The following is a 12,040-nucleotide window of genomic DNA, read 5'->3' on the forward strand; positions in this document are numbered from 1 at the left end:
TGGGGCACATCAAAGGTCTGTTTCTCTCTGCGCTGTAGAAAAAGCCCGTGTGTTTGATGGCTACCCATGGACCTGGCCCCGGCATTGTGTCGGCACAAGGGGAAGAGGGTTTGAGTGGTGGGAAGCGGAAAGGGAAAAAAAGCAGCAGGGAGAACACAGACAGAAGAGCTGGGACGCAGTCCTGAGTGTCTCTGCCTCCAGATCATGGGTTTCTCATGAATTTCCTTGGTCCTGCTTTGTTCTGGCTCTTGCTGATCTGTATCTGGAGTGCAGCACACTCCTCCTCTCTCCTCCTTCAGTGCACCTCCAGATACACATTCCATTTGCAAAGTGCTTTGTGTGCAACTTTACACAGACTTTCCTTGAATCAGCAGTTGCCACAGCTGGGGGCTGTTGGGGTTTTTCCCTTCTAGGTGGTTTGAATCCTAGAAAGCCAGACATACCATCTAAAATTTGTGGTGTTTCAGTCAAGAAGCACATGTGGCCAGAAGGAAAGTGACTTTTACCTAACAGAAACAGCTCTGCACAATCCCTGGACAGAGCCAGAAAAAGACATAAAGATATGATGGGAGGGATCTGCTTGGTATGCCAGATATGTGCCTGCCTGACAGGGTCCTGCAGTACCTGATGTACGTCTCTAGCAGGATCCAGTCCTGCAAGAGTCCCTGTCTGCTCTCTCCTGGGCTCCCAGAAGAGCCTGGAAAGCCCGGGAAAGTTTTGCCTCTGATTTGCTCTGCAGTGTGTGCACACACTGCTGCTTTTGGATAAAGGACAGCCTGAGCCTGCTCAGTGGGAACCACCCTCTGCGATAAGAGTACATGTTGACTCAGGAGATTAGAACTGTCCACTGCTTTGTGTTTTTATAAAGTGCATTTATTGGCAAAAGAGCAGCCGAGAGGACAAAGGAAAACCACAACATAAAGAAGCCAGTACCCTGTGCAGCATTGGAGGCTCTGTGGGGAAAAAACGTGTCCCTAGGAGGCCTGGATGATGGTTCTGCTCTTTGGGAAGTAGCTGCAGCCTGCAGGCACTGGCCCCAGGCGTGTGGGAGCAGCAGGCAAAGCCGGTGTCTCCTTTGTGGATTTGTGATTGCAGGGCTCTCATGGCCCTTCTGCTCTTGATGCCATTGTCAGGGTAATTAAACACTCCCAGGCAGGTGCCGAAGCCTTTGCAAACTGAGATTTGGCTTTGTCTTATTGGCCTGCTGGAAATGCCTTTTTTTGGGTGGATTAATGTCTCAAAGCAATATCTGAAAGCAAAGGGAGGGCTTTAATTGGGGTGGGATTAGTGCAGCAGGGTTGAGCAGGGAGAGTGGGAGCTTTCTCCCTACCTGCTAATTGCCCCTTCTCTGCACTCTTCAACACCTGCCCCTGGCTGCCTGTGTGCCAGCTTTGTGCCATGGGGACCCAGGTGGTGCCAGGGATCTTGTAGGTTTATTTATGGAGCAGAGGGTGAGATGTGATGCTCAAACCAGGGGAGCTCGATCTGGCTATGGCAGCCAGAGGGCTTGGGATGCTTTTGGCACTCGGGTGCCTGACATGGCTCTGGGGGGCTCATGCCTTTCCCTTCGGCTGTTGTGGGGTCCCAGAGGCTGAGCTGAAACCCGTGGGCTGCAGTTTGCAGCCAGCCCCTGTCGCTGGGCACAGGCAGGCAGCAGGCTGATATAAACGTGAGTCTGGTATGGTTTTCCCTGAGACATGTGAAGCAGGCCAGTCCTGCAAGGGCAAATCTCCCAGGATGTGTGTGCTTGGAGAAGGGCTATGACTCTCCAGCTCTTGGAAACAAGAGATAACCAGCCCTGTGCCTCAGCCAAATTGCTGACCTTCCCATCACCACTGGTCTGCCCTGCAACAGCCTCCTGTCCCCCCACGTGCCCTTCCAAGGGACGGGGTGTCAAAAGCAAAGGTCCACAGTGGGCTGTGTGGAGGCACAACCTTGCTCATCACCCCCTTTTACGGCAGGCATCCTTTAGGATGCACACATGGCAGGGCAGGCCCCTGCTTGGTGGGAAAAGCTAACTTTACCCTAGGGGAAAAAAAATATGTCAGATTGTATTTTTGTCTCAATGTGGCCCGAAAGTCAAAGTCTTTGCTGCAGCTAAAAAAACTCCCCGGTCAAACCAATTAAAACAACTTCCCCTGCTCTCTTCTCTGCTTCCCCAGTGAAGAGCAGCCTGGTATTTGTTTTTACCTCCTGACTGTTAGTCATCTCTGGTCATAAAGGAACGGTCAGCAGGGACTGTTTTCAGCACCAACCTGTCCTTTAGCTCTGCTTGGCTCAGTATGTCCACGAGAACTGCCCCAGGGGCTGCTGAGCCCGCTGTGCTGGTGCAGGCACCCATCCCAGCTCCCTCCTCGGCCGCATGCCTTTGTGGAGTTTGTTGGGTATGATTACCCCTCTCTGGAGAAAGCACCTTTCTTTGCCTGTGCATGTCCTGGTGGCTTTTATGGCAGGTGTGAATTCGGAGGTTTTATTTGTTACTCCATGATGCAAAAAGGGTAAAGGGGCCCAGGGCAATGTGCATTTCTCCTAGAGCTGCCCCAGCCCTCCCTTCTCTTCTTCATGATTGGAGACTGGGGGTGAAACACCTTGTCCATTTGCTTTATCCCTCAGAAGGGACTTGGGGGAAGAAGTGATACCTGGAAGAGAGGCTTGGCTAGGGCTGAGTATTGCTTTGCTGTCAGCAAGAGCTGGTGATTCTAGGCCTCTGCCACCCTCTACCTCAGCTCCATGCACCTTGTAGTGTGCCATAGGGTGCTGTGCTCGCAGCCAGGATGGATAAAACCACGTGTACGCACACATCTACATGTCAAGTTTGGGCACACACACACGTACGTCCACATGTAAGCCCCTATCCACGTGAACATGAGCACCCATGTGTGTGCCCACACCTCTCTGGGCATGTCCATCCCCTCCCACCTCTCTGCCTCCTCCCCTGACAAAGCAAGAGTGAGCAGGCAGTGGGTGGAAGTGCTTGCATGGCACCCTGGTGTGGACCTGGCACTGGTGACAGGAAGGGAAGGGAGGTGTTTTTCTTGGTTCCTTTTGAGCTGCACTCCGGATGCTTTCCCACCTGCAGTGGGAGGCAGCATTACTTGGGGACAGCTGAAGAAGTCTCACAAAGGGCTGAAGGCTTTCCCCCAGCGAGTGGGATTGCTCCCTGTGCCTGACCCAGGCCATTGTGGTCACCGTGGGGTGGCTGAGGCTGGTGGGTTGGTGTTATGGAGCTGGGAGGGCTCAGGGCCATCAGAGAAGCACCACCCGCCTTCCACAAACATGCTGTGTCTCTGCTGGCTCTCTGCGAAAATATTTGTCTGTCTGAGGCAGGACTTTTTAAAGCCTCAGCATTTTCACCTGCAAGCTTCTTGCAAGAGACAGACCGGTGTAAAAATAAAGCTCCTGACCAAAGCAAACGCTCACAACCCGCTCAGAGGGCGTGTTAACCTAGTCATTCTCCAAAAGCAAACATCGGCAGTGACGTGCAATATTTTAGGTAGCTGTGGCACAAGAAAGCCCCTCTGTTATTCAAACAAGGTGCCCTTTCATTCAGAGGTTGGAGGCAGCTCTGAGAAAACAGTGGCATGTCACTGGGATAACCCACTGGAAATGCAGACGTTACCTTACGGCAGCAAAACACTTCTTTGTGCCTGAAGGGTTGGAGCAGGGCGGAAGCGACTCCTGAGGGTGTTGACCGTGGTATTTCCACAGGATCTCCCCAGCCGGGTTGGGGACTGCCAGCCGTTTGTTCGTCCCCTTTGAAGGACACAAAGGCCTCACCATGCTGAGCCCCACAGCTTGGTCACTTCCGCTCTGGCCAAGCGCGGCACCGTCAGATGTGGGGCTGCTGGGAGGAAAAGTAAACAGAAAGGGGGCCAGAAGGGCTGGGCAGAAGATGGGGGTGTTATCAGGTACCCAATCTGTAAGGCTCTGTTCAAAACAGAGGAGAAGGCTGGAACCATCAAAGCTACTCTGATGGCCTCGATCCAGATGGGAGAAGGGTTTCCTCCAGCTTCTGCTGGGCTTCTTCCTTCTCATGGTGTACTCCACTTCCTCTCAAGCCAGGGACAAGCCCCAACATCCTCTTCCTCTTCTCTGTGTGGGAGATGACCTTCAGAGTGCTGGGCAGTGTGAAGGACAGCCCCCTGCCCTGGGCAGCCCCTTCGGTCCCTGGTGAGGACCCTTGGGTGGGAGCAGCAGGGCCAGTGCCCTGGGAGCAGTGGTTTGGAAGTGTGATTGAGGCTACGGCTTGGGCGATAAGCAAGCCTGTGAGGACAAGATGTTCCACTCCTGGGGGCACACCCATCCCAGCTCATCGCAGTTTATATCCACTATATCTTAGACAGTGTAGAAAGTCACATACATATTTATAGATGCATGTGTATACATTATGTGTGGGTTTTCCATGTACATGGTCAAACAGTCTCAGCAGTTTTGGGAAGAGGCATCTTGCTGACCTGGACTGCAGTTTGGCTGCTGAGGATCTGCAAGCCAGTTCCCTGGGGGTCACCCCTCTAAGTGCTCTGGGACACAGTGATGCCCTGGTTGTTCCAACCTGGCAGCACAGGAGCCTGGTCAGGGTGGGAGCATCCATGGTAGTATCCAGCTCTGTCCGGGGAGGGAACAGGAGGGTCCCTGGCAGTGTCATCAGGGCTGTGCACAGGAGCTGGTCCCATGGCCGTGGCTGGGCAGTATTTCTGAGAGTCAGAGCTGGCGGGGAGCAGGGCATGGGAGGATCTTGCTCACACCCCCTCTGCATCACTTCTGCCTCTCAAGAAGTTGAGACATCCGGGGGCTGGATTTTCTGTGAAACAGTGTGCTCTTCTGGTTAGCAAAAATCCCCAGCTCTCCCTTGCACTCCTCCTGCACACCTCCGGTCTCGTTCCCCCATCACAGCCACCTCACTGGCGTGTCCCATCACCCATAGCCAGGCAGGAGGCTCAGGAGCTGGTGTATTTAGTGGGAATGATCCTTACTGCCTCATGCTGGCAGAAGGGGATTTTCCCTTCACAGAAGGGAAAGGCTGAGGCCAGCAAGACTCCTACCCCAAGCCCCTCCAAGGCCAGCATTTCTCCTGGTGACCTTGAGGCAGAGACTGGAGGCAGCTGGCTGGCTCTCAGGGCCTGTCCCCATCTGAAATGCCAGCTCAGTCTATAAATAACACCTGGCATGGTTCTCTCCCCAGGCATCAGAGCACTGAGAAACTGAGCCCTCTATGCCCTCATGCCCCATTTTAGAGATGGGGAAGCTGAGGCATGGTGGGGTCCTTGACCCTGCCTTGCAGTGAGCCGTGATGCAGTGCTGTGGGTTTGCAGGGCACTGGGAGGTGTTTTCCAGTGTCAGAGAGACTGGTCGCCACTGGGAAGGGGAGGATTTGATGGGAGCTATTGCTCTGCCAGGGGCTCTACATGTTGTCCCACACCAGCTGGGCTGTCAGGGCACTCAGGGTGCCTTTGTCCCCAGAGAAGGGGACCCACAGGGGCTTGGTGTGTCGTATCCCTGTAATAGCCCCCCTGCCCTCCTTGCTCACTGCTCCCTCATCACCATATCTTCCAGGGACAGCAGCTCCCACCCCACCAGCTGCCTCCCAGGGCAATCGGTGGGGAGCACCTGGGCCTTATCTGCAGGCCATCCGCAGGCAGGGCTCCCTGCCATCCCTATCAGTGGGCGGCTCCAGACCCAGGGCTGAGGGGAGCCGGCCCCATTCCTGCTGTGCTGGGGCCAGGGGCATTGTCACTTCCCCGCGCTGACCATTGCAGGGGGATGGTCAAAGGTCCGGGACCCCTCTCCAGTCCTGTGCTGTGATGCTGATGGATTTGCAGGGGTCCAGCCAAGGCCATTGCACTGGGAGGTTGTGGATTGTGGTGGGGCATTGAAGGCAGATGGTGGCAGCAGCCTTATGACTGCCAGCAGGATCTGCACGCCCTGACGTGTCCTGGCCATGGGGAAGCTGGAGATGGTCGGCTGGGAGCCTGCTGTGCCCACCAAGGTCAGCTCCTCTGGCCATAACCACAGGGAATTAGAAATGGGTGGAAAACTGTATAAAAACCCATGCAAATATTTGCATTTCAAGGGATTTTCCAAGTATTGGGGAACGCTGACACAGCAGCAGCGTGGGCGATGCTGGCATGCCAAGAGGGTCTGCTTGACTATTTTTTGGGGGCAGAATTTCAGTGGTCAAAGAGTTTTGTTTAGAATAAAAAAGCTAATCAAGCAAATGGGGAGATTTTCCACCACTGCTGCTGGTTTGTCCGACAGCTTCTCAGGGCAAAACAGCCACCTCGATTCTGAGGGAGCCATGAGCCTTCAAACCACTCCTGCCCTGGGTTGGTACATGTATTGCTCCCGTCTCAGTGCTCCTTTTCCCCCTCTCTGATGAAGGGATTTTTGGCAGGAAAGGGGCTCCCTATACCTGGGGCTGCTCTGCCCAGGGGCATCCTGGGAGTCTGGGGCTGAGGTCGAGTTGGTGGGAGCCTGACCTATCTGTTGCCCCCCAGTTTTGCCCATGCCAGAGGATGCTCACCTCCTGTTGGCTCCTGCCCTTCCTGCCACCTTTTGGCCGTGGTAGCAGCCCGTGTGGAGAAGGGTGACTGGTTGTCTTTGTTTAAAAAGACAAATGTCTGCCAAGGAAGGCAGTAACCTGACTGGAATGGAAAGAAGACCCCTTCCTCCAAATTATTATCCTTCGAAACTAAGAGGTTCTCAGGCAAAAATGTAGAACAAAGAATTACAGTTCTTTACTAAAATATATATATAGAACAAAACAGAATGAACACCACCACAACAGAAGCTTTCAACCAGCTGAGTACTGCTTCCCCTTTCGGTGCAGTTATAACCACAGACGGCAGGGGACGCGGCACGTTTCGGGAGGCAGAGGGTCAGCCGAGAGCGCGGTGCCGAGTTCCAGGACTCACCCGACCACGGTGGCAGAGACGGTCTGGGAGCCTTCCCGTGGGCAGCACAAGGACCCTCTCACCGTTTCCAGGAGCGGATGGGTGGGGAGGGGATGGTGTTGGAAGCTCCTCCACGGACAGTGCCCTCCACCAAGCATAGATAGGGGCTGCAGTAAATAAGAAGTTGGGGGGATCCTGGCCTCCCCCATCCCGCTGCGTCCCCCCTCTCCACACCTATCTCCACCAGCTCCCGGGACAGGTCGAAGCAGGCAATTTGGAGGCACGTCCTGTCCTGCTGGGGCAGCGAGGGCTCAGTGCCATGAACTGCAGGGGTGAGAGCCCTCCATGTCCCCAGGGGACAGCTCTGGGGTGGTGTCCACAGCAGGATGGTGTGATGGTGTGTGGATGTGTCCTGGCCTCATGCAGGGTGGGATGGGGTGGTCTTGGGCAGGGTGATGGGGCTGGGGGCTTGGTGGAGGTGGGTCAGTGCTGCTGGTGTCACCGGTGCATCCAGCACCAAGACAGGATGGAGAAGGGAGCGTGTGCAACGATGGAAACCTCCTTGCATGTGTGTGCATGCATGGTGGGACCAGCTCATGCAGAGCATCAATATGTGGGGCTGCCCCCCTGCTCTGAGGTTGGGGTCCAGTCATGTCCTGCATCCCCATCTCAGGTTGGCAGGATGATCCATGCCCCACAGCCATACCTGGCACCTCGGGCTGTGCCGTGCTTGCGGAACACAGAGGACCCAGGGCTCAATCATGCTTTGGTGCTACCTCAGTGACAAGGAGGGTCATGATGGTGCTAGAGCAGAGTCAGGGACAGACAGACCCAGGTGTGCTGGACAAGGGGACCACTGTGTGCCCCCCTGCAGTGGGCACCCATGGGTGTTGCTGGCCCCAGGGCTGTGTGCAGGCAGGGGAACAGGCTCCTGCACAGCCTGTGTGCACAGCACACTGTGCAGCATGTGTGCGTGCGTGCTGGGACAGGGCTCTGCTTCCCTGGGGCCACGGATACGTGCAGATCATGCCTGTGGTTATGGACTGCAGGGGGATGAGCACCAGGTAGATGAGGCAGGAGAGCGGGCCTGCCGTGACATAGCAGTGACCGCCAGACACTGGCGGTGATACTGGTGTGGCACAGGGGTGCTGGGTGGGGGGGCCCCCACAGGGCCCCTGCACCATGTGGGGTCCAGGAGCACCCAGGGCTGTGGTCACCCCCTGTGGGGGGTTTGCTTGTGCAAAGTCAGGTAAGTGTGTGTGTGTGAGTGCACAGGGCTGGCTGTGCAGCGTGCAGTGTGCCAGGTTAGTATGGGGGTACAGCATATGGGGCAGGATAGGGAGCATGTACAGTCTGTAGAGACAGGGATATGGGGCTTGGTTAATGGGGCTGAGGGGAGGGGACAGAGCCCCCACAGCAACACCCTTCTCTCCCCATCCCCTTCCCATAACAACTGAGGCATTGCCCCACCTCACCACCCCATTCCCATGAAAATGGCAACATCCTGCTCCCACAGCAAGATCCATGGCACCCATTTGGGGTCCTGGTGCCACTCTGGCTTCAGCAGGAGCCCACTGCCAGAGGGGCAAAGGGTGGAGGGCTCCAAAGGGACCCAGTACAAACCAGTACTCATTTTCCTTGGGGTGCTGGGAGGACACCTGGAGCCATGGGCAACCCTGGGACCCATGAGGGTGCTGAGATCCCTCTAAGACAAGGATACACTGCTCCTAACACCTCAGCTCCCTACTCAGTGTGCCACCTCCAGCCCGCTGTCCCCCTCCTCAGGCCGAGGCTCTGCTGTTGTCCCCAGAGGCCAGGGTGCTGAGCCGGGGCTGAGCACTGGGCCAGCGCTGCCCCCTGGTGCCGTGGGAGCTGCTCCCTGCAGGGCTCAGCCCCGGGGCTGCTGGAGCTGAGCCACCACAAACTCCTCACGGGGCCCGCAGAGCCGCACAGGAGCTGGCGAGCTTCCCACCGCCCTGTGGCATCACCTCCTACTCTGCCACCGCTGCTGAGGGGACAGAAGGACATGCCCTGGACCCTCCATGGCACCACCAGCCTATTTCCGGGCTGCCCTTGGGGATATGCAGCAGTGTCACCCCAGCACAAGTGCCCTGGGACACGCAGGACTGCCGGCACGGGTGACAGTCGCCTTCCCGGCACCCCGGGTCGATAACCGGGCGGCCGAGGCTCTCTGTGGGCCGGGACACCAGTGGGTGGCTGCAGCAGCGGGAGAGGGAGGGGAGCACGGGAGGCTCTGGTTAAACTGGAACGAGGCGCGGCATCCGCCCGCGGTCCCTGCCCTGGGGACTCTGACCCCGTGGGCCGGCGAGGGGAGCTGAGGCAGGCGGTGACGAGCAGCCCCACAGCCACTGGGACGGAGCCGGAGAGAGGAGAGCAGGATGGATCCGATCTTCGAGCTGGCAGATGACCCCAGGTGGGTGCCAGAGCCCCCCATGCTGCTTTTCAGCCAGGCAAATCTAACTTTTTGCAGCAGAATTTTGGATTATTCCATCTGCTAAGGAAGGGAGTCACTTGTGGGTGAGGCAAGTCAGCCAGGGGACTGCAGGGACCCTGCAGGGCTGGGTGTCCCCGTGTCCTTGTGGCCCTGTGCAGCACTCCCTTCTGCTCCACAGGTTCTCCCACACTTTGGTGGAGATGCTGATCAGGAACTACAGCGTGCCAGCAGCCTGCTTTTCCCTGCCACCCACCTCCCGGCAACTGGTGCACCGTAGGTGGGGGGACAGGGTTGGGGACACCCTCCTCTTGTTGCTGGCAGGAGCAACAAGGGATGAAGGTGGTGGGGTGGCTGTAGCAGCTGCAAGCAAGGAGCAGCCCCAAGGAAGGGGGAGGCAGCATGGTGCTGCCAGGGTCTTAGCCTCCCATCCCACAGTCCTGCTTGCAGAGATGGGGATGGCCCAGGACGGGTCAGCACTGGGGCAGGTGACAGGGGACAGGGAGTAGAAGGCCAGAAGTGCCAGCTCTGGCACAGCAAGACGTGCACAGTGTGGCACAGAGCTTCCCAAACCTGTGGGGTGGTGGGTTGGGGTGCAGCTCTCTGCAGTAGTGGCCCCAGGAGGGACAGGATGAAGATGGCTTCTCCCCCCTCCCCGGCAGAGCTGGACACGGCCCAACTCACCATCATGGGCCTCTGCACCATCATGACGCTGCTGTCGGTCGCGATATTTGTGGAACAGGCTTTCTACCTCACCCACAAGATCCGCTGCCCCATCAAGATGAAGACCCTTCGCTGGAGCAGCTCGGCCCCTACGGTGAGCTGGAGTTTGGAGGTGGTGGTGGGGCATCACCCCGGGCGGCCAGGGCCACCCAAGGGGTGCCAGCCCACAGGAGGGGGCAGTGTCAGTGTGCCAAGCTCGTGTTCCCCCAGGTTGTGTCTGTGGTCAGCTGCTTCGGACTGTGGTTCCCACGCTCCGCGATGGTGGTGGAGATGGCTACCACGACGTGAGTATCACCCACCCCAGGGCAGGGGCACTGTGAAGCCCATGGGGCTTAACTTGCCTTCCTCCTCCCCCTCCTCCCCAGGTACTTTGCCATCTGCTTCTGCCTCATGATGAAGGTCATGGTGGAGGGCTTTGGGGGGAAGGAGGCAGTGCTCAGCACTCTGGAGGATGTGCCCATGGTGGTCAGCACTGGGCCCTGCTGCTGCTGCTGCCCTTGCCTGCCCAAAATCACCATGAACAGGTGAGGGAGAGCTGGGATAAACCCCTGCCCCTGGGGAGGGCTTTCAGCCCCTGCTTCTGCTGGGCTGAAGAGAAGTCCCTGGGCAGGGGCTTGGGGACCTCAGAGTGCTATTGGTCTTTCTGTCCATGCCAGGAAAAAGCTTAAACTGATGATGCTGGGGACTTTCCAGTATGCCTTCTGCAGGGCAGTTGCTGTCTTCCTGGGGCTGGTCCTGCACGCCGATGGGAATTATAACCCTGCTGACGTGAGTGCCAGGGCACAGGGATGGGCAGGGCGATGTCCTAGACAGGAAGCCTCCACCTGCTCTCACCTTTCCCAGCAGCTTTGTCAGCCCAGGAATATATTCTGTGTGCTGCCCCTACAGATTTCGGCGGAGAGTGTGGCCCTCTGGATCAACACCTTGGTTGGTGCCTCTACCATCTTCGGGCTGTGGGCCCTGGGCATCCTCTTCCGGCAGGCCCGGCAGCACCTGGCTGAACAGAACATCCGGGGCAAGTTCACCTGTTTCCAGGTGAGCCCCTGTCCTGCCCAGCACCCTCCTGCAGCACAGATGGGATGCAGTGGCATGGGGGAAGATGGTGGGACAGAGCCACCACTGGGAGAGAGCCCGATCTGGCTGCAGGACAGAGGGAAAGGTGAAGGGTGGGATCCTGGCAGTGGTGCAGCCCCCACCACTTGTGGTGTTGGTGGTCGCAGCTCCTCCTCGTCCTGACGGCACTGCAGCCTGCCATCTTCAGCATCCTGGCCAACAATGGCAGCATCGCCTGCTCGCCGCCCTTCTCCTCCAAGGCCAGATCGCAGCGTAAGGCGGGAGACGGGGAACGGCATTGTGTGCTCCTGGCTGGGCCCCTCTGTCACATGGTGCGGCGTGGGGAGGGGGCATGGTGGAAGGTGGCAGCTTCAAATGACCCTTCTGCTTTTCCAGAGATGAACTTGCAGCTGTTGATCCCGCAGACCTTCATCCTGGCAGTGCTGACACGGATGTACTACCGCAAGCAGGATGACAAGCCAGGCTACCAGCCCGTCGGCTTTGCACCCACAGGCACTGACGTCAAGGCGTGAATGGGAGGGAGAAACTGGGGTGCCAAGGGGCAGAGTGGGGTGAGGGGCTGGTCTGCCCTGTACAACCATCTCCTCCCCTGGCCCTGGGGAGCTGCAGGCAGCAGAGGAGGCAGAAGGGGAAAGAGCATCTTGGGACCGAGTGAAAGGGTCTGAATCCTGAAAGCCACAAGCCAAGGGGGTCAGTGAAGCCGCCTCCAGCATGGGGGCTCTTGTCTAGAACTGAGTAAAGGTGAATTTGTACTTGAGTCTTGTGTTGGTGACTGGGTTCATATTATCTCTGCCCAGGTTGGGTGGGAGATGACTCCATACAGGGGAGGAGGATGAAGTCCAGAGCAGCACAGCCATGGCATGGGACCATCATGGGGTGCCCAACATCCAGCTGTGACAAT

General features: G+C 57.5%; 1 protein-coding gene across 2 annotated transcripts; it reads left to right on the forward strand.

Moving 5' to 3' along the window:
• Positions 1-9,164: 9,164 nt before the first annotated feature.
• SLC51A (solute carrier family 51 member A) lies at positions 9,165-11,896 on the forward strand. 2 transcript variants are annotated; one of them, XM_064666190.1, is made up of 9 exons: positions 9,165-9,324; positions 9,524-9,618; positions 10,005-10,159; positions 10,276-10,349; positions 10,431-10,589; positions 10,722-10,833; positions 10,954-11,100; positions 11,286-11,391; positions 11,515-11,896. In XM_064666190.1, the coding sequence occupies exons 1-9, from the start codon at positions 9,290-9,292 to the stop codon at positions 11,649-11,651; spliced, it is 1,020 nt and encodes a 339-aa protein (XP_064522260.1). In that variant the 5' UTR covers positions 9,165-9,289; the 3' UTR covers positions 11,652-11,896. The 2 variants fall into 2 exon arrangements, with proteins under 2 accessions (XP_064522260.1, XP_064522261.1); XM_064666191.1 differs by lacking the exon at positions 9,524-9,618 and having other exon boundaries at positions 9,193-9,324; positions 11,515-11,781.
• The last annotated feature ends 144 nt before the right edge of the window (positions 11,897-12,040 follow it).

Source organism: Pseudopipra pipra, chromosome 10 (assembly GCF_036250125.1).
Source record: "Pseudopipra pipra isolate bDixPip1 chromosome 10, bDixPip1.hap1, whole genome shotgun sequence".
Classification (NCBI taxonomy): Eukaryota; Metazoa; Chordata; class Aves; order Passeriformes; family Pipridae; genus Pseudopipra; species Pseudopipra pipra.